The sequence below is a fragment of the Oryctolagus cuniculus genome, chromosome 3 (genome assembly GCF_051225735.1).
Source record: "Oryctolagus cuniculus isolate XC-2025 breed Fujian yellow rabbit chromosome 3, ASM5122573v1, whole genome shotgun sequence".
Classification (NCBI taxonomy): Eukaryota; Metazoa; Chordata; class Mammalia; order Lagomorpha; family Leporidae; genus Oryctolagus; species Oryctolagus cuniculus.
The window spans coordinates 37,309,845-37,331,161 of NC_142869.1; the positions used below are offsets into that span (position 1 = coordinate 37,309,845).

Consider the following 21,317-nt stretch of genomic DNA (forward strand, 5'->3'; position numbering starts at 1 on the left):
CCCTTTATGACATTAGAATTAAGTGACTGTACCAGCCAAATCATCTCGAACTGTGACGGGCTGACTCTTCCTTGTGAACACAAGTGTTTTCAGTGCGCTGTTTAGATTCTGTTTGCTTAGCATTTACCACGAAGATCAAGTACTTTAGGTTTGAGAGCATCTAAGAGACAGCAAGAAAGCTGCTGCTTAACACAGAGCATTTTTCTATTAATTTGTGAAAGATAACATGAAGGGTCTTGAAAAAGTTCACAGAAGAAGCAATGCTAGCAACAAACTGTTTAGGTTTCAATCTTCTGGCAAAAAAACATTTTAAAAATTTCATTTTCCATGAACTTTAAGTAACTTTATACTATCTACAAGTTATATCAGCCTAGAAATGTCTGAAAGGAAATGCAATTTGAATATGAGACAATACACAGAAAAAACCCAAGAACAGACTTTATTTTTAACATAAAAGTTCTATTTTCTTGTGAGGCAGCAACAAGTGTTCAGATACAAGGAATACATAAGTACATAGTAACAATATCTATCACCATCAGAAATGCTGTTTTTTGGGAGAATTTTGTTAGAAAAACAAAATTTAAAAAAATTGCATTTTAAAAAGATTTACACAGCTTCAACAGAGATGAAACATGCAGTTAAAAAAAAACATAAATTATATTCAGGATTGTATAAACAAAATGTTCAGGGCTGCTCTGCTTATCATTAATTTAGGCAGAGTAAAACTTCAACCTTAAAGTGCAGTGTTAAGTATTCTTAGCTTTATCTGCAAATTCAGCACTTCTCTTGGTCCGGTTTTGAGACATCAAAATTTCAAGCATTAAGGAATGAATTTTAGTTTTAGAATAGTAAGCTTAATAGTGGCAACTTTTATTATCCTTAACAGTACAAAATCTTGACAAACCAGTCCTAATTTTGGACACAGAATAGGCTACAAATTCTGCCACTTTTTATCCCTTCTTCTAGTGAAAGCCAACCACCAAAAATTATAATGCAGGAGAAAAAAGCTTGTCACGTTGCCAGATACTCCACAGTTAGCAACAGCACCTTCTAATAGACTGATTTGGTCTGCAGTCATAAACATTTTAAATAAAATGAGGAATTCAACTAAAAAATAATTTTGCATCTGTGCTCATATTTAACTAAAGAGGCAAAACATATTTTAAAGAACATAATTGTTCATAAAAAGCCATGACAAGTAATAGACTTAGTCATGATCACAAATAGTAAATCTATTTAAGCTGTATCATCACAAGGAAAACTGTTTTAAGGGTGAAACTGACAAAGTGAATAACCAGAGAATAGCTCCTTTTGCCAAATGATATATGCCACCAGTTTTTTTTTTAAACTGTGATGAAAGTAAATTTAAATTTTTAAATTATATTCCCATTGAAGCCATTCTATTTATCTCCTGTACAATTTTCTACAGAGTAACACAATACTTATGGAGTATAATTTCAGAAAATATTATGTACTCTATTCAGAGTATACCCATTTAAAAAAAAAAAAAAACACCTGGTATCTCAGGGTTAAATGAAGCAGCTGACTGGATCAATGGTTAGTATTTTTCAAGGCTGTGATAAAGCTTATGTGCTTCAAACTTAGCCCTTTGGCACTTGCAGGGTTGTTTTGTACCTTGTACCTTTTTTCTTTTTTCCAAATCTCAGGCTCTATTTCTCCCAAACCCATGGGATATGTTTGGTTGCCATACGATTCATTTACCTGCAAATTCAGATCTTACAACCACGTAGCAGACTGTAAGACTGTAAGTAATCAATCTACAGCTTTTCTTTCTTCCATTCTCATTTTAAATTGCTTTACATTAAGGATGTGAATTTGACAAATGCGAACAACAGAACAAAAGGGGAAACCTGTTTACACAGCAGCAGTCCAGCTGTAAACACCCTGTGATGAGAGGGGGATGCAGACAGAGGAGGAAAGAAAAACCTGAGGCCCAGAAAACAACACGACACAGATTCAACAGAATTCAAGTAATCAGAACAAAACTGGCTCTCGGCTGCCTTCTCGTCCATTCACATCAACTCACTGATTTCAGTGTCACCTTCTCTTCAGTCCGTCTAACGGAGGCGAAACCAAGGTGAAATGGTAATATCCAAAGGCATGGCAAAGGCGGTGAAGAATCAAGGTTCTCCAAAAAGCAACCAATCAGAAACTTCAGATCCAAATATCTGAGCTTTTATTGGTTTAGGAGCTATGCTATACTTGTTCTAGTAAATTAGTTTTGGATGGGAAAAGTACAAAAATTCATCAGTCCTACCAACTAAAACCTGATGGATTCAGAATATTTGAATTTATCTGATTTACCTAAATACATCTCCAATTTTAAATTTCACAGGACATATTTAAAATTAATGAGATGTTTTCAAGGTGCATAAATGCAAGAAGTCCTTTCAAAAGATTTATTGCTACCATTAGATTTTCCTTGATGGACTATTTCTGGACAAGTTGACATATTAACCTTCAAAACATATCTCTTTTTAAGGACTTGACATATTTTTCTGCCTACTATATAAACAGTAAGTTATCGCATCATAGAGTAGCAGATGAAGATATTAAAAGGATGCCTTTTTAAGTCAACACTGCTGAAACTCGTTTTTTAAAAGACATGCTCTTCAATTTCACTACCTCCTATCCAGAAACAAATACTGTTGTCACGTGATAATGGCAGTGATTTGCATTAGGATGAGTCCAAATCCAAAACTGTATGGGTTTTTCAAAGGTGCCTGTTGTTTGTACTCTAAAGCTCTTCGTTTTCCCCACTGTATGGAATGTGACAGGAAACTAGCAAAACCTGTAGGCAAGAAATCTTGGTGCCAGTCACCATAAAGAAAAAGTCAGTTCCAAGGTTCTCTGGCTATGGATCACTATTCAGTGGATTACACTCCTGGCAAACTACTAAACCTGACCATATCCACAAGACAACAACATCACAAAAGCAAAGGAGCAAATCCATGCACAGCCATGTCAGGATCTCTTGGGGCTATGATACAGTGAGGATGAAAGGTCGAACGCTACCTGTGGCAAAGGAAGGCAGTCAAGTGACCTACTTCACAGAAAACCAAAGGGCTCCTTACTCCTAGCTAGCAATCAACACTAGATAGTTTCCTTTTGGCTCATTGACTTGAAGCCAATTCCAAAATGGGTGAGAACTTATTAAAGCATTTGTCTTCAGACTATAATTTTTCTGACCACATAGTGAAATGTGTACAGGAGTCGTGAAGAAAACAGCAGTTTTACAAATATTTCACCCAAAGCACAAACTTTTGACATCAAAAAACATAAATCACATAATATTGCTTTTGTCTCTTTATATATACTTGTTCAATGCATTTACCTATCAATTCTTGTTTGGGAGAAGAACATAGTCATGAGATTAAATTGCTGGGAAAATGTCAACAATCCCCTTTGGTCCCCAAACTGAGAGACAGCTGAGGAAAGCACACATGTAGAAAGGGAAACAAGAAACAGAGGCCACCAAAGATCTTTTAGAATGTCTTGTTCGCTACGTTTCAGAAAATGTAACATTGGTATTATAAAATAGTCATTTTCATATAAAAGATGGTTCTTGCAGCATCATTCACGTCTCCCTTCAGGAATCATGTTTACAGAGATCAGGTTTTGTGGGTTTATATATGTTTTTTTTTTTTTTAAAGAAGTCTAATTTGAAAACAAAAAAATGTGACATTGTCCCTCTAAAAGTAAAGGATGAGACTTTCTTGTATGAATCAGTGCTTTGTGAAAAAGCAGGCAAGCACTGAGGGTTGGCCTTCGTGGGTGGGGCAGAGCCGCCAGAGGGGCTGCTGCTTCTTGCAGAAGCCTCACTGTCACATGTCACTGCCAACCAGGAGCGCACAATGCCGTCAGAGTTTCCCAGAACAATGGCCACACAGCGCCAGGACCTACCCTTCGGCTTCCTCAATTGGTTCTGGTGGAGGCAGCAGAGAGGCAGACGGTAGAACTGTGCTAGTTCCTCGAGAGACTCGGTCTTGCTCTGTGTTTGTAGACAGGGAGGCCACAGCGATGGGCTGAAGCAGAGTGGTTGTCATGCCAGTGGTGACTGTCAGGCTGTGGCCCGAGCCCTTGAGCGTAAGATCTGGTGTGGGAAGGAGTGGCTTGAGAATGCTGACGAGGCAGAAAGCAGAGCCGCTTTTAGGAATGAAATTCACCTTGTTTTTGTCAGGACAGTAAAAAGCTGGGATTTCATGAAGCTGTTTTGGCCTAAACATAGAACAAACAATCCAATACTTTTAAGTCACTCAACACTGGAATCACTTTTATTTTTAAAAACAGGTAACTTATAAATACATAAAAAGAATACAAAACACAAACTATGTCAAAAGCTTCAAATGACAAGGACCAAAGTACTACTGAAAAAACAAGTATCTCAGAGCGCAGAAGGACATCACTCTGTTGCCGTGATGCACCCCAATACCACACAGGTGGCTCAGGCTGATGATCACTGCATTTCAATGAAGATCTAAAATAGCCACTAGGAACAAGGAGCTTCCTAAAGCAAAAGAAAATCTAGATGCTTTAAGACAAAAATATGTTCTACTACCATGGTCTGTACTACTCTAAAAGGAGAAAGCAAAGAAAATAATGGTATACAATGTCCATCTTTTGCTAAGTTCTACCATTACATGGCTACACTGGCAGGTGTGGGTTTTCTCTTTCTAGGTTCTTAAAAGCCTCTTTGAAACAATTCTTTGAGTTAACCATGATGGTTTTTTGAGTAGCACAATGTAAATGTGAAGTCAAAATTCTTCATTTTGAAAGTTTTTTTTTGGAGTCAAATTATCTGCTGTTCCCATCCTCCTGAAAATTAACCCAAATAGTTGAAAAGGATACTGGTGGTTAATGATATTCTACAAGACTTAAAAATATTAAAGAAAATTGTTAAAATCACATGAAGAACCACGAAATTAAGATGGAAAAACATGAATAAATCAAGACTCAGGTTATATGAACATGTGAAAAAAGTATCGTTCTCATCTCTCTCAATAACAATTCAGCTTGGGGCCAGTGCTGTGGCACAGCGGATTAAATCTCTGGCCTGAAACGCTGGCATCCCATATGGGCGCCGGTTCTAGTCAAGGCTGCTCCTCTTCCGATCCAGCTCTCTGCTATGGCCTGGGAAAAGCAGTAGAGGATGGCCCAGGTCCTTGGGCCCCTGCACCAACGTGGGAGACCTGGAAGAAGCTCCTGGCTCCTGGCTTTGGATCGGCACAGCTCCAGCCATTGTGGCCATCTGGGGAGTGAACCAGTGGATGGAAGACCTCTCTGTCTCTAACTCTCTCTCTAACTCTTTCAAATAAATAAAATAGATCTTTTAAAAAAATAACAATTCAGCTCAATAAAAATCTGAATGTGCCAAGTCTATACTAGATTCTGAGGCACAAATATGAAATAATCCACAAGAGGGAGATGGCCTGAATTTATAATTCTTGGAGGGAGGCAAGTGCTGGGACATATTTCAATACAATTGGTCTCTTTTCTAACCATACGTATTTCACGTATTTAAAACATTATTCCGAGAAGGGATTGTTAAGCTCTACCAGGCTGCCAGAACTACCCAGAGCACAGAAGAGAAGCATTCTGCAAGAGTCTGATAGATGTGGTAACAAAGGTTTGTGAAAGGTTTGGAGGTAGCAGCAGAGAGTGCAAAATCTGGAGTTTGAGAGAGAGACAGGCTTCCCCGAAAGCTACCTACAAGTCAAGCTTGAAGACTGAGTAAACATAGACCTAGGGAGTAGCCACCGAAGAGATGCGTTCCAAGTAGACAATGCGCTGGCTGGCAGCTTTTATTAATGTAAACTATACCCAAGGACAGCTTTGGCAAATGCAACAATAACAAAGAAAAGTACAACTTTAAGTTATGCTTCCTTGTACACTATTCTTTCTGGAATACAATGGAAACATAATAGGTCAAGTACTTTTACTGCCATGAGTACATGTAGATAGATGACTGATGGGAGGAACACATGCCCATCTATTTTTATCATTGGACAGGATGGTTTTCAATTCCTTAAAGAAGACAGGAAGTTGAGGTTATGTTTCCATAATTAAACAGTGAATTTTCCTCTGAATATAGAATTATTGGAGATAATTTTCATTTTTTACTTCTTTTATATAAAGGGAACAAATTTCATGTATTTCATATATATATACTTTTAAGAGCATATTGATACTCTGTACCCTACCCTTCCCTCCTCCTTCCCACCCTCTCTCCTCCTCCTCTTCTTATTTTTCTTTTAATTTTTTTATATGAAGGGAAAAAAAGGTTAATCAGTTCCTACATACTCAAAGAGGCTTATGTTTTTAATGAAATAATTTATTTGTCTGAGGTTACCTTATTAAAAATGACTTAAGAAGTGGCTGCTAATAGATTCAGAGGATAGACATTACTGAAATACAAAGAAACTTTCTGATTTCAATAAAGTTTTTGATCTGGAAACATTTTTTAATGATAGGACTCTAAAAACAGTCAAACTTCCTTGCTGTTTCTATGAGGAGAGATGACATACCTCACACACAGTTATGTAAACAGTAATGACTTGTCTAACTGACCAGGTTCAAGAAACAGAACATTAATAGTAAATAGCACCAAAAACTTCCTCGTGTCCTCTCATGGCTACTATCCCAGCCAGCCAAGGGCAGTCATGCTCCGAACCTCCCATTTAACTTCTAGGAACACATTACCCCAGAACAACAGTACCTACCCCTGGAGGATATGCAAGTACTAATATTAATTCAAAGTATTCTTCAACTTAAGTAAAACCATACATACGGGGAGGAACCTTGGGAACTAAGTTTAAAACATATTTTTCCCTAAGCAGTATTCTAAAAAAATTATGTCTCAAAAGAAACACAGTAACAACTACAAAAATCCCAATATTGCAAAGAGGCCATAATACCTAGGAATCTAAGGTCAAGGGGCTCATCAGCTGGAACAGGAAAAGGCACATTAAGGTCATTAAAAAGGACTTAACTAAGTGCAGATGGTATGGCTATGGTACGTGCTATTACCAAAAATAATACAGAGACTGAAGCACAAAATCTGGTTTTGTCCTTTTTGGGCTCAAATCCAACTACTTATTTTCTTTCAGGTAAACAGGTTCATTTCTGGAAATGACAGATTACCTTCCCCTCCCATCTGAGCCCAAGGTCCAGTAAAGGTCAAAGTTACTACTTTAAACCAGAAGTAAGACTTAGAAAAATATTTCTAAAAGATGATTAAACAAGTTAAAATTTTAATTTAGGACCAATAAGCTAACTTTGCATCAATGCCGGTATATCCAGTGGTTTTTGTTCTAATTTTGTCACAGCTTGTCACAGTGAGGGTGAAAAGAGACAATTTTTTAGACTTTAAGTAACTTGTTTTATTGATAGAGGGCTTTAATTACCACTAAGAAAACAACTCTTGGGGTACTACTCTTGTTAATTAATCTTGAAATATAATTAAAATATTAATAGGTTTTTGTGTTACCACATTTTTATACCACTATAATTTATAATAAAAACTGTATTAAAAAAAGAATAGGTTTGCCTTCTAATAATAGACTAGTGTGCCATAAAAGGTGTCAGGGTTTACATTTCTTTTACTTGTATCTATACATATACAAACCTGGCTTTTCTCAGAACCCTTCCTTTAGACACAATGAACACAGAAGTAACATGGCTCAGACTGAGTCCTAAGAAATTATCTAAATCCAACAGTCTAAGGCAGATACCACAGGACACCAACCTATGTAACAAATATTTAAAATATTTCTTGAAAAAAATTCAAATTGCTGGGGCTGGGACCGTAGTGTAGGTAGTAGGCTAAGCCTCTGCCTGCGGCCCCAGCATTCCATACAGGCAACAGTTTGTGTCTTGGCTGCTCCTCTTCTGATCCAGCTTTCTGCTATGGCCTAGTAAAGCAGTGGAGGATGGCCTAAGTCCTTGGGCCCCTGTACCCGTGTGGGAGACCCGAAAGAAGCTCCTGGCTCCTGGCCTCAGATGGGCTGTTGTGGCCATTTGGGGAGTGAACCAGAGGATGGAAGACCTTTCTTTCTCTCCCTCTCTCTGTAACTCTACCTCACTAATAAATAAATTCAAAATCTTTAAGAAAGAATTCAAGGCCGGCGCCGTGGCTCACTAGGCTAATCCTCCACCTGTGGCACTGGCACTCTGGGTTCTAGTGCCAGTTGGGGCACCGGTCCTGTCCCAGTTGCTCCTCTTCCAGTCCAGCTCTCTGCTGTGGCCTGGGAAGGCAGTGGAGGATGGCCCAAGTGCTTGGGCCCTGCACCTGCATGGGAGACCAGGAAGAAGCACCTGGCTCCTGGCTTCAGATCAGTGCAGCGCACTGACCATAGCGGCCATTTGGGGGGTAAACCAATGGAAGGAAGGCCTTTCTCTCTCTCTAACTCTGCCTGTCAAAAAGGAAAAGAAAAAGAAAAGGAAAGGAAGAAAGAAAGAAAAAAGAAAAAAAATTCAAATTGCTTTGAGCCAATCAAATAGTCCCATATCTCTGTACTTCAGCAAATCTCACTTGCCAATGAGAATTTCAAAGAACTCAGCTCAAGAAAGGTACATTTGAGCAAACTGACTTTTACTTAAAGAGAATGATCATATTTCTTAAGGATGTTCATGAAAAGAGTTAAGCCAGCATTTTTAATTAAGCATAAAAACCACGTGAGGTACTTGTTAAAGGTGCAGAACTCAGGATCCACCTCCCTATCAACAGATTCATTAGGCCTGGAATGAGGCCAGGGAATCCACAGTTGTCACCACTTCAGTGATTAGGATGCAGACGGTGCCAGGAACAAATCTGCAGAAATACAGTCTGAGGGAGGTGGCACCCGTTGAAAGGAGCTCTCAGTTACTGTCACTGAGGCAGAGAGGAGACTGACAGCTGGAGTTTCCTAGTAGGGAAGTCAAAGGGATTCACAGACGATGCTCTTTGTGTGGCAAGATTATTCAGAATTTAGGTTAAAGGAAAAACTGACAAGAAGACATATAAGAGAAACAAAAGGATACCATACTTCAAACCACCCGAAGATGTTCACGATAGTGGAAAAAGTCAAACTGTGAATTGGTGAAGGCTGGACAATCGCCATCTTGTATTTTAGGTTTCACAGTACGAAAAAGCCAAAAAACATGGCCCGTAGACTTGTAGCCATAGTAAGACTGCAGAGAGAAGACTACTGCCAATGCTCAACACTTGATTTGCTCTATCTCACACACACCTCAACCGTGGGGCCATCACGTGACAAGCAAGGAGCCACTGCTACTGAAAACATCAGGCTGGGTACAGTCTGAGTGAATTCTGAGGTTACAATGGGTGCTGACTAGAATATGAGCCAACAGAAGAATGTGAGTATAGAAGATCACATACCAGGGGCACCAGATAATTTTAAAAGCAGAATTTTAAACTAAAGTATCTTTATCATAGTAATGTGATTCTATAAAGTAACGGAAACTGGTTCCTGTATTTGCAGACAAAATATATATTTTTAAACTATTTAAAGAAGAAAGAGGGAGAAATGGGATATAATTACATTCTCAGAACTGTATGTGGACTATATTGAACCTCTTAAAAGCTAAAAAAATTTTAAAATTAAAAATATAAGTAAATAAATAAGTGTAACTGGTGACCAAAAGTAGACAAAAATGGAAGGGGATGCAATCCTTGCCAGAGAAGCACACAGGTTACAATCTGTGGTCCATCGAGTGAACGCCGATTCCATGCGTGAACATGAAGAGACAGGCTCAGAGATGACTGCCACAGAAGACACTTCAGGGACAAATGAGGAAGTTTAGATAACTAGGTATTAGTAGATATTAACCTTTACTGTCGATTTTCTTTGGTGTGATAATAATATTGTGGTTATGTGTGGATACTATGGTTACTTTTAGCAAATACTGATGTTTACAATATAGTCTGAGTGGCAGATAAATGGCTGATACTATATTATTCTTCCAACTTATTTTAAAATTCTCACGTTTCTTTAGTTGGAGGAGGGATACTTACGAGCATTCCTCAAAGACTTTGACTCTTTCACAACCCTCAGGAGGTTCCCTTTTGAACATGTAACTGTTGTTAGGTTTGGGTGAGGTTGCATATTTGGGTAAAGGAGAGTTGTTCCCATTCTCTGCAAAAAATGATACATTGGATTACTAAGAAACACTTCTATAAAAATGCACCAATCATACAATATTTCACTATTCTTGGCCTCTCCCCAAGAATTACTCCAGGGCAGGAGAAGTGTTTTATTCATCAATATCACCCCAATAGCTAACTTGACTCTTGGTAAAAAGGAGATAACCAATGTTTGTTAAATAACTGCATAAGCAAAATATTTTAACTTCTTTTCCACTTATAATTATCATAACCTCACTTCTCAGTATTGAATACTAATTTAGCTGGCTTACTCATTTCAATTTTTTTTTTTTTTTTAGGATTTATTTACTCAAAAATCAGTGTTATATATAGAGGGAGACACAGAGAGCGAGGGTGAGAGCTCTTCTATTCACTCATTCACTTCCTAACATCTGGGGCTAGGCCAGGCTGAAGGCAGACGCCTAGTACCCCATATTTCAGTCTCCCACCTGAGTGGCAATGGCTAAAGCACTTAGTACACCTAGAAAAACAGCAGAAGGCTGACCAACAGGAAGCTGGACAGGAAGTGGAGCAGCTGGGACCCAAACCAGCACTCAGTAACCTGCCATGGCACAACACCAGGCCTTCATTTCTATTCTACACACAACAAATACACTCGACCCCCAGACTTTAATTTTCCCAGCACAAGTGTCTGAAATGGTTCTTCCTTCATTGGTTGTCATGAACTCTTGGCTTGGAACTGCCCTGCTCCTCTGACTACAATCTCTGCCCCAAGTAGTCAGAGCCACTGTATACCAAACAATTCCTTTTGCCTATGACTCTCCCTTTACGTAAAAGGGGGTTAGTTCTACTCATTTTCCAAAACTTCTTCAAAGTCTGACTCAAATGTTTATGAACTCTTTCCAAATTAACCCTAGCAGAGGGAACACTTATTTATTCTAATACTCTGGTTCAGGGCTGCAGTCCTCAGTTTATACTACATTAACTTAAAATTCTTGGTATGTTACATAACTGTTCTAGATTTTTTTCTTCAGTCTGTGTCAGCTAAGCTACAAATTCTTTATTGCCAGCAGCACTGTAGCCCTATTTTCTTATAAAAGAACTTCACAGAAGCCAACCAGACACTAGTCTCCTATAATCATATGCAGCAATACACAAAATTTATGGAGTTCTTACATGTTATTGATATAAAACTATAAGGTATGGGAAAACAAAGAGGCGGATTTTAATAGCCAAGTTTCATCTGACAAGGAAGAAGGGAGGAAAGGAAAGGAAAACAGGAAGGAAGGGAGGAGACAGCACTGTGGTGCAGTGGGTTAAGCTGCCGTCTGCAATTCAACATTCCAAATGAGCACTGGTTTGATTTCCAGCTGCCCTGCTTTCAATCCAACTCCTTGCTAATATGCCTGGGAAGGTAGTAGAAGATGTCCCTGCCTCCTATGTGAGAGGCAGGGTTGGAGTTCTGGCTCTTGACTTTGGCCTGTTCCAGCCCCAGCTGTTATGGCCATTTGGGGAATGAACCAGCAGGTGAAGATTCTCTTTGTCTCTCCCTCTCTCTATTGCTCAGCCTTTCAACTAATAAATAATAAATCTTCTTTTAGGGGGAAAAAAAAAAAAGGTCTACTGTTTACAACTACCCATAGTTTGAAGTGACTTCCTCAGTGACACTGTCTCAAATGATTTGGGAGTGTCAGCCAGTCAGAACAATGGGGCACTCAATGCTACACAGGTGGAGGTTCTAAATGACTACTGAACCCAGCTTTACAATGCACAAATGTTACAGACTAGAATTAGGCCAACAAAAGACCACCCTGATGCATACACACAGAATCATATGTGCTACAAAAGATAAGAATATTTGTAATTGATATTCAGACTGTTTCTCCAGATTATTTTTAAGGTACATAAATATATTCCAACCTTTTACTTCTGGCTTGCTATGAACAGTCATTTTGTATCAATATAAATCAGTTAATCCGGTTAGAAATCTCAGAAACAGATTCTGAGATCTGCGGCGCATCGAGTTAAAGCCCTGGCCTGAAGTGCCGGCATCCCATATGGGTGCCGGTTCTAGTTCTGGCTGCTCCCCTTCCGATCCAGCTCTCTGCTGTGGCCTGGGAAAAGCAGTGGGCCCCTGCACCCACGAGGGAGACCCGGAAGAAGCTCCTGGCTCCTGGCTTCGGATCAGTGCAGCTCCGGCCATTGCAGCCATCTGGGGAGTGAAGACCTCTCTCTCTGTCTCTATCTCTCTCTGTAACTCTATCTTTCAAAGAAATAAAATAAATCTTAACAATAAGGTAAAAAGAGAACAAAGTGCTTTTCAGTACAAATATGCACTTAATTTATAACAAAAAGAATGTTTCTCACTAATAAGAAAGTTGTACTAACAAGTACAAAACATATACACAAAAGCCCGTAAGTCCACCCAACTAGACCATCAACTGAGTTCCCGAGTAAAACCCACAATTGTGTACTCCAAGTTTTTTAAATCCATGTGTCAAACATATTACCTAGTAGCCTCCAAGTGTGTTTCTGTTAGAATGAACATAAAAAGGTGCCATTCATTATTCCTCTAGGCACACAATCCCCTGGCACCTACCTTTATCCCTGGGATCAACAAGCAGATCATCAGCTGAGCAGGGACTCTCCTCGCTGCCTTCGTTGGAGATGGTGAGGAACGACGTGGGGGACACGGACTGGGAGCGGCTGCTGTTGTTGCTGCCCTTGTCCGCCCCGCCGGGGGTCTGTGTGTCGATACTCCGAGTGCTGCTACTTCTCTGCACCAGGGGCGGAGGGGCACGGTGTCCATCTGGAATGTCTTGTGGCTGTTAAAAGATTTTTTAAAAAAACATCTGGCTATTTACCACTGATTTTGAAATTCATCAGCAATGCAACTAGTGTCAATCTTCCCCTGTAGTGCCAAGGCCTCACAATCCCTTCACACTTAAGAGGCCTTTGTGCCGCTTATCACTGACATCCCCTCTGTGGGAGTGGAGACCAAGTGAAGACTTTGTATTCCCTGGGGGTTGGCACCTAGCAGCCTGCTAAAGGTTACTGAATAAATGAATTACTTATCATATGCTAGATACTGTTTTAAAAATTATAAAGGAGGGCCACGATAAAAGGGGAGAAATCTAGGACTAGCACTACATTCCATGTTAGAGGAAAAGGTTATCTATGTGTGAACTACTGGTATTTGGTGGCAGGCCCTTGCAACCTTTCTCCCTCTATCCACCCCCCTTCAAAGAGATTTTAGAAAGAAACCTAAAATGGGGAAAGGTGAATCAAAGCAGTGCTAACACAGGAATCAAGACCACATTCTGACAAAAGCGTGTGTGGCTCACTTAGCAGGGAAGCCAGTTCCCTGTACATTATGATTTGTTTACATTTGTCCATCAGGAATGTTTACCCATAGCACAGATGTAGAGTGTGTGGGAGCTGTGTCTTCTCTAAGCTAACTCAACCTTTTGTCTTAACTAAAGGGGTCTTATGCATCAATAAAATATCACTTGAAACTCCCTAATTCCTTCCTCACTGAAGAATGGAGGCTTAGGTAAATATTCTCTGTAATATGGCTTTTAAATCTAAACTAGTTTTTCCTCATTGTTTTAATGGGAACCATTCTCATGTGTATTCTAGTTAGGAGAAAGGCTAGGTAGAAAATCATTGCTAAATGCACTTCATGATTATACAGCCTGGCATGTCAATTAAAACCAAATAGTAACTGACAGTCAAACAAGGAACAAGCAGATTCACACTTAGAAAATAATTGATGTCATCTAACTCTCCTTCTGTCAAAATCAGTAAGTAACTTTCTGTCAAATGCAGTCATAAATATATTATCTGTAGTGATTTTTAAAAAACAAAGTTTCTGTTCAAAGATCTAAATATCTGTCAGATCAGTTGCTTCAATGAGATGCAAAGGAATGAAAACTTTCAAACACTTGCCAAGGTCAAGGTTTTTCAAAAGAGATAAATTTTCATTTTCTTTCAACAAGAAGGAAGAAACCTGAGTAAATATGGAAAACAGAATTGTGAATTTTTTTAAAACTCAGAAGAGTTCATGTGTAAATCTGATTTTAAGACATAAAATTACTTACTATAAGTTGTTCTTCCTTTTCCCCAGTCTCTTTAATTATTATTTCTATCTCTTGATTCAATCCTTCCACGCTATTCCGGAACCGGGAACCTGTTGATTTGGTGATGGGAATTACTGGAATAAGTGCACTCTTTGGAACAGGAGCCTTAAGACAATGGGATGGAAAAAAGGAGAAAAGACATTTAACATTATCTTTTACTTTTCTAGATTGAAGCATAATTCCAGTTGACTTAAGAAAACTCAAAGGGGCTGGCACTGTGTGGTGCAGCGGGTTGCAATGCTGGCATCCCATATGAGCGCTGGTTCAAATCTTGCTTGCTCTGCTTCCAATTCAGCTCCCTGCTAATGTGCCTGGGAAAGCAGTTGAAGATGCCCAAGCACTTGGGTCCCTGTCATTCATGTGGAAGACCCGGATGCATGCCTGGCTTCTGGCTTTGATCTGGCCCTACCCTGGCTATTGTGGCCATTTGGGAAATGAACCTTCAGACAGAAGATCTTTTATCTATCTCTCCTTCTCTAAAACTCTGCCTTTCAAATAAATAAATCTTAAAAAAATTAAAAAAAAAAAACAGAATAAAGTTTACAGGCCTCACAAAAGTGTGAATAAGCAGACTTTTTCCTTAGTGTGTATGAAATGCAATTGAAAGCCAAAACTGAAGACAATCAAGGTAGAATTTTGGGAATTTATTCACACCAGTGATGGACTGGAAAAGGAACTGGGATAAAGGAAATACTAAAAGAATGATAACCTCAAAGATTCTTTTATGGATGGTAGAGTTCAGACTTCAAAATATAACTTTCAACTCTCATAATGCAACAATTATCTATATACCAGGAAAGAAACCAAAAAGCAGCTTATCAAAAAAGAGATGAGGAATACTTTGGTTGTAAAACCAAAATCACTTCCAAAGTCCACATACTGCAGTGAGATCGTAGAAATGAAAATAACTTCCCTGTGAAATTTATTTATAACCTTCCTTGAAATGGTTTTAAATATGTGTTTTTCAGGAAAGGAAATTATATGATTTTGTTTCTTTTTCCCAAGGTGTTTCTGTAATTTTTAAAATTAAAAATGTTGGCCGGCACCACAGCTCACTAGGCTAATCCTCTGCCTGTGGCGCCAGCACCCCGGGTTCTAGTCCTGGTTGGGGTGCCAGTTCTGTCCCGGTTGCTCCTCTTCCAGTCCAGCTCTGTGCTGTGGCCCGGGAAGGCAGTGGAGGATGGCCCAAGTCCTTGGGCTCTGCACCTGCATGGGAGACCAGGTGGAAGTACCTGGCTCCTGGCTTCGGTTCGGCGCAGCACGCCGGCCGTGGCGGCCATTTTGGGGGTGAACCAATGGGAAGAAGACCTTTCTGTCTCTCTAACTCTGTCAAAAAAAAATTAAAAATGTTTTTGTTGTCATTGTATCACTTTTGAAATGAAATAACTGATTATATAATTACAGGATATTACTTGGTTTCCTGCCAAGATACTAAAATAAAATACAAGACATGTATTACATAGTTATCTGCCAAAGTCAAGTTACAGTATGCCAGAAAATCATCATATACATTATCCTGCTGTCTGGCAAAGAAATGTGGCTAACCCAAACTTCACCTAGGGATGTTTCCTTGAAAACCCTTTTTCAAGGGCAGGTAGGCAAGGAGATTAAGGGGGGAGGGCTTTGGTCATGAATCACTAGCTTCAGTCAATAAATGATCTTGTCAACTGATAGACAACTTAGTATTAAATCTGTATTTCTCTATTTTACTTCCTGCTCATTTTTATAACTTAGGAAAATTAAGGGAAAAATTAGGTGTAATACAATAAGAATGCTTAGAAAACACAGAAAATGTGAGAAAAAAATACCTAGGGAAAGTCCTACTCTGAAACCCTGAGTAGGCACCTCTTCCCAGCTAATGTAGTGCTGAGCCTCCGAAATGTGGGGCAGAAGAGTTCCTTCATGGTTTTGAGGATGAACTGAGAGGATCCCTGGTACATTGCTGTCCTGTAATGGATGGATGCTGGGTAAACAGTAGCTACAGTTTTTTTTCCCCCTACATTCTTTTCTTAAAATACTATTTAGCATTTATTATTCTTTTTTAAAACAATTATTTTATTTATTTTAAAGAGTTACAGAGAGAGGTAGAGCCAGAGAGAGGTCTTCCATTCTGCTGGTTCACTCCCCAAATGACCACAATGGCCAGAGCTGAGCTGATCCGAAGCCAGGAGCCAGGAGCTTCTTCCAGGTCTCCCACGTGGGTGCAGGGGCTTAAGTGCTTGGGCCATCTTCCATTGCTTTCTCAGGGCACAGAAGAAAGCTAGATCGGAAGAGGAGAAGCCGGGACTAGAACTGGCACCCATATGGGATGCCAGCGCTGTGGGCTGGGGCTTTAACCCACCGTGCTGTGGGCCCCTCTATTATTCTTTTCACATTTTTTATTCAAATCTTATTTACTTTCTTTTACATATGCCAATCATTTTTTTTTAACTTGAAAGGCAAGTGAGAGTAAGATTTATTTATTTATTTGAAATAGTAAAGAGAGGGAGACACATACACACACACATAAACACACACATAAGTGGGGGAGGAAGGGACAGAAAGAGGGAAGTGGGAGGTGGGGGGAGGGAAGGAGGAAGGTGGGGGGAGAGAGAAAATCGATCTTCTATCCACTGGTTCACTTCCCAGATGGCCACAATGGCCAGTGTTGGGCCAGGCTGAAGCCAGGAGTCTAAAGCTTTATCTGGGTCTCCCATGTGGGTGGCAGGGGCTCAAATACTCAGGCCATCTTCCACTACGAAAATTTGTATTTAAAAAACTTTCAATTCCAATATCTTTAAGTCATTTTCTACAGTGTAGATCTCTGGAGCACTGATAAACCCTATCTAAAAATTCTTTCTCAAAAATTTATTCAAGATGCAGAGAGGCAGCAAATAAAGAGAAGACGAGAAAGGTAGAAAGAACTACTATCTGCTGTAAGGGCTCAAATGTCCAGAGCTGGACCAGGGCCAGAGAGATACACACACGAGAGCCCTCACCAGATACTGACCCCATGGACTTCTAGTCTCCAGAATTGGGTAAAAACAGATTTTGTTACAGAATGCTAACGACACTGATATACACACCCTTAATTTTTTCATTTCAACCATTTTTAATAAGTTAAAGAGCCTACTTAAATATAACCCAGAGATATGGCGATTCAAGGAAATTGAATATGTCCATAAAACTTCTATCCTGAGAAGTCATTTTTAACTACCACTGTCTTCTTTATTGCAAAAGTAATATGCACTGAACAAAGAAAAATAAATGGAATTCAGTCACCCAGTGGTAACAACTGTTAATCTGGTAAGTATTCTTCTATCCAAGTCTTTTTCTTCTAAGTATATACATTTTTGAAAAGATTTATTTATTACTTATTATTTTAATTTACCTGAGTTAGAGAAAAGAAGAGACAGAGAGAGACAGAGACAGAGAGAAGGATTGTTTCTATCCATTGGTTTACTCTCCAAATGGCCACAACAGCAGGCCAACACCAGGAACCTGGAGCTTCACTGGGGTCTCCCATGTGAGTGCAGGGGCCCAAGAATTTAGGTCATCTTCCACTGCTTTCCTAGGCACATTAGCAGGGAACAGGATTGGAAGTGCAGTAGCCGGGACTCAAATGGGCACCCATATGGGATGCTAGCATTGCAGGCAGCAGCTTAACCCACTATAATGCCAGCCCCAAACATACGCATTTTTAACCAAAAACAGATTATACTGAGTGCTCTGTATCTCGTTACTTCATATCATATCTCTAGTATCTTTCTGTGTTTTAAAATTTATTTGCTATGTCAGTTGTACAGCTGCTTAGCATTTCATTGCATGAGTACATGAAGAAATAAATGCTCACTTATTGGACAGTTTCCAGTTTTTCACTATTCAAAAAAATGTCATTATGAACATCCTCTTGGGTAAACATATGTACATACAGGTAAATATCTCTTTAGGATAAATTCCTGGGGAAGAGCGAATATTTGCAAAAAGAACAGGAAAGATTTTCAGGACTTTGATTAATAATTTCAAACTAAATGGCAAAATATTCTACTGCTTACATTTCTACCTGCCCCAATACATACATACATACATACATACACACACACGTGTAAAATTCTTAACCTTGGCTTAGTTTCATAGAATAAAAATGACCTCATATCTTTATAATTTCTGCAGTTGAACATAAGTGAAGGTGAATTTTTTTCTTCTTTATTTTTGTTTTAATGATCTATATATTTATTTGAAAGTCAGAGTTACAGACACTGAGGGAGAGACAAAAAGAGAGACATTTCATCTACTGGTTCATTCCCCAGATGACCACAATGACCACGGCTGGACCAGGCTAAAGCCAGGAGCTTCTTTGGGGTCTCCCACATGTGTAGCAGAGGCTAAACACTTTGGGCCATCCTCCACTGCTTTTACCAGTCCATTAGAAGGGAGCTGTATTGGAAGTGGAGAAGCTGAGACTCGAACTGGAACCCTTATGGGATGCCAGCATCGCAGGCAGTTGCTTTATCTGCTACTCTATAACACCAAACCCGATGGTAAATTTTTTAAACAATTACCAATCATTTGTCCACTTCATAACAGGCAGAAAGGGATTACTTGTTTTTTCCTTGGCTTGAAATAGCTCTTTATAGTGCTTACATATGAACTCTATCTTGTACATTGAAAATATATTTTAATTCTCATTATCCAAATTATAAGTGACTTAAACATTATTCAGAGTATATTTAAAGACCATTTCTAGATCTTTTTGGGGGCAGGGAGGTAAAGTATCTGTTCACCTTTTTCTTAGGTATACAGACATTTGTCCCATAAAATCCACGGTGAGGTATAGCTCAATAGCTATCAGTTAAAGATTAGAGAATAAGTACCAAAACCAATTATTTTAGATTTAGAATAGTTGATCTTCCATGATTCTTTCCTACAATTAGGAATTCAAAAAGCAAAATTGATTTGACATACTAAATTTTGCTCCATGAGCTATAAAATTAACAGAAATATACTGTATATTGTAATAATACAAAGCTCCCACAATATTCTAAAATTCAAAAACTCTATAAAAAATAAAGTAACAGGGATGAGTTTTTTGCCCAGCAGGTTAAGCCACCACTTGGTACATTCACATCCCTATCGGAGTGTCTGGTTGAATTCTGGCTACCTGGCTTCCCATCCAGCTTCCTACTAATGCATCCTGGGAGGCAGCAGATAGTGACTCAAGAGTTTGGATTCCTGCCATCCACCTTGGAGACCTGGACTGAGTTCCAGGATCCTTGCTTCAGCCTGGTTCAGCCTTGGGTGTTGTGAGCATTTCGGGAGTTCAACAGATGGATGAATTCTGTCTCTTCTCTTTCTGTCATCTTGTCTTTCAAGTAGATGAAAAGTAACGAATTACATTTGACTTTTATTAATAAAGTATGAGTTAGGATAAAAAATACTTAGCTTCAACTTTGTTATCTTTTGATTTGAAAATCTAGTTGGGGGAGACAAGTTGTTATCCATTGTTCATGTTAATGATATATAGTAATTAAAAATTGGAAAACAGCTATGATTAAAAATAGAAGATAAAGCATAGAATATTTATGACATACCACATAACCATTATAAATCATGCCTTTTGACAAACTCAACAATGCAAACAAAATATTAAGTTAACACTGAATGCTAACAACAACAAAAAGAATATAGGATTTTATACATAGATGCACAACTTTGTTTTATAAAATAGTAGGATTTACTGAATACTTAATATGTGCTCAGCTCTGTTCTAAGCACTTTATATACATTTTTTATTTACTCTCACAAAAGCTTGACTCTCTCAAAGACTATATACCATCTCAGTTTTTCACTTAAAAAAAAAAAAAAAAAAAAAAAAAAAAAAAAAAAAAAAAAAGCTCTGAGAAGCTAACTAACCCAGGGTCACAGAATTGGAGATAACCGTAAGCCTTGGGGCCAGTGTGGTGGCGTAGCAGGCTAAGCCTCTGCTTTGGGTGCCCACAGGTGCTGGTTTGAGTCCCGGCTGCTCCACTTCTGATCCAGCTTCCTGCTAATGGCCTGGGAAAGCAGTAGAAGATGGCCCAAGTGGTTGGGCCCCTGCACCCACGTGGGAGACCAAGAAGAAGCTTCTGGGGCAAAGGCTATGACATAGTGGGTCAAGCCGCTGCCAGCAGTGCAGGCATCCCATATGTGCACCAGTTCTAGTCCCGGCTGCTCCACTTCCGATCCAGCTCTCTGCTATGGCCTGGGAAAGCAGTGGAAGATGGCCCAAGTCTTTGGGCCTCTCACCTGTGTGGGAGATCCAGAGGAAGCTCCAGGCTCCTAGCTTTGGATCCACCCAGCTCTGGCTCTTGTGGCCGTTTAGGGACTGAACCAGAGAATAGAAGACCTTTCTCTGTCTCTCCTTCTCTCTGTAACTTTACCTTTCAAATAACTAAATAAAATCTTAAAAAATAAACAACTTAAGGCTCTACCACACTAAAAGTACAAATGGTCCCAAATATTGAAAATAGTTACCTTTACATAGAAAGACTATATGTGATTTTTCATTTTTAATTTCCCAATTTCTCCTGAGTACTTTCCTATCCTTTGATTATCAGAATTATTTGAGTGAATCATTTTATATATATATATATATATATATTTTTTTTTTTTTTGACAGGCAGAGTTAGACGGTGAGAGAGAGACAGAGAGAAAGGTCTTCCTTCTGTTGGTTCACCCCCTAAATGGCTGCTACGGCTGGCGCGCTGCACCAATCCGAAGGCAGGAGCCAGGTGCTTCCTCCTGGTCTCCCATGCAGGTGCAGGGCCCAGGGACCTGGGCCATCCTCCACTGCACTCCTGGGCCACAGCAGAGAGCTGGCCTGGAAGAGGGGCAACCGGGACAGGACTGGCGCCCCAACTGGCGCCTTTGATTATCAGAATTCTCTGAGTGAATCACTAACTTTAGATAATTCAGCATAATATTTATCTAAGATAGTCTGAGTTCTTTTTTTTTTTTTGCCTTGATAACTGTCCAATTTCCCTTAAAGATGTTTTCAGCCTCATAAACTCAAATTATCAGACAGAAAAATATTTTTC

General features: G+C 39.3%; 1 protein-coding gene across 3 annotated transcripts in view; it reads right to left on the reverse strand.

Annotated features, from left to right (window-relative positions):
• Positions 1-422: 422 nt before the first annotated feature.
• Positions 423-21,317, reverse strand: part of FAM117B (family with sequence similarity 117 member B) — a 115,843-nt gene continuing 94,948 nt past the window's right edge. The window contains exons 5-8 of one of the 3 annotated variants that reach the window (XM_070070359.2): positions 14,224-14,367; positions 12,723-12,948; positions 10,034-10,154; positions 423-4,239 (exon numbers count right to left, since the gene is read on the reverse strand). In XM_070070359.2, coding sequence (XP_069926460.2) covers positions 3,921-4,239; positions 10,034-10,154; positions 12,723-12,948; positions 14,224-14,367 — 810 coding nt within the window. In that variant the 3' untranslated portion in view covers positions 423-3,920. Of the gene's footprint in view, positions 4,240-9,636; positions 9,797-10,033; positions 10,155-12,722; positions 12,949-14,223; positions 14,368-16,360; positions 16,523-21,317 lie in introns of those variants that run through there. The other 2 variants (XM_089330035.1, XM_089330037.1) reach the window with 2 other exon arrangements.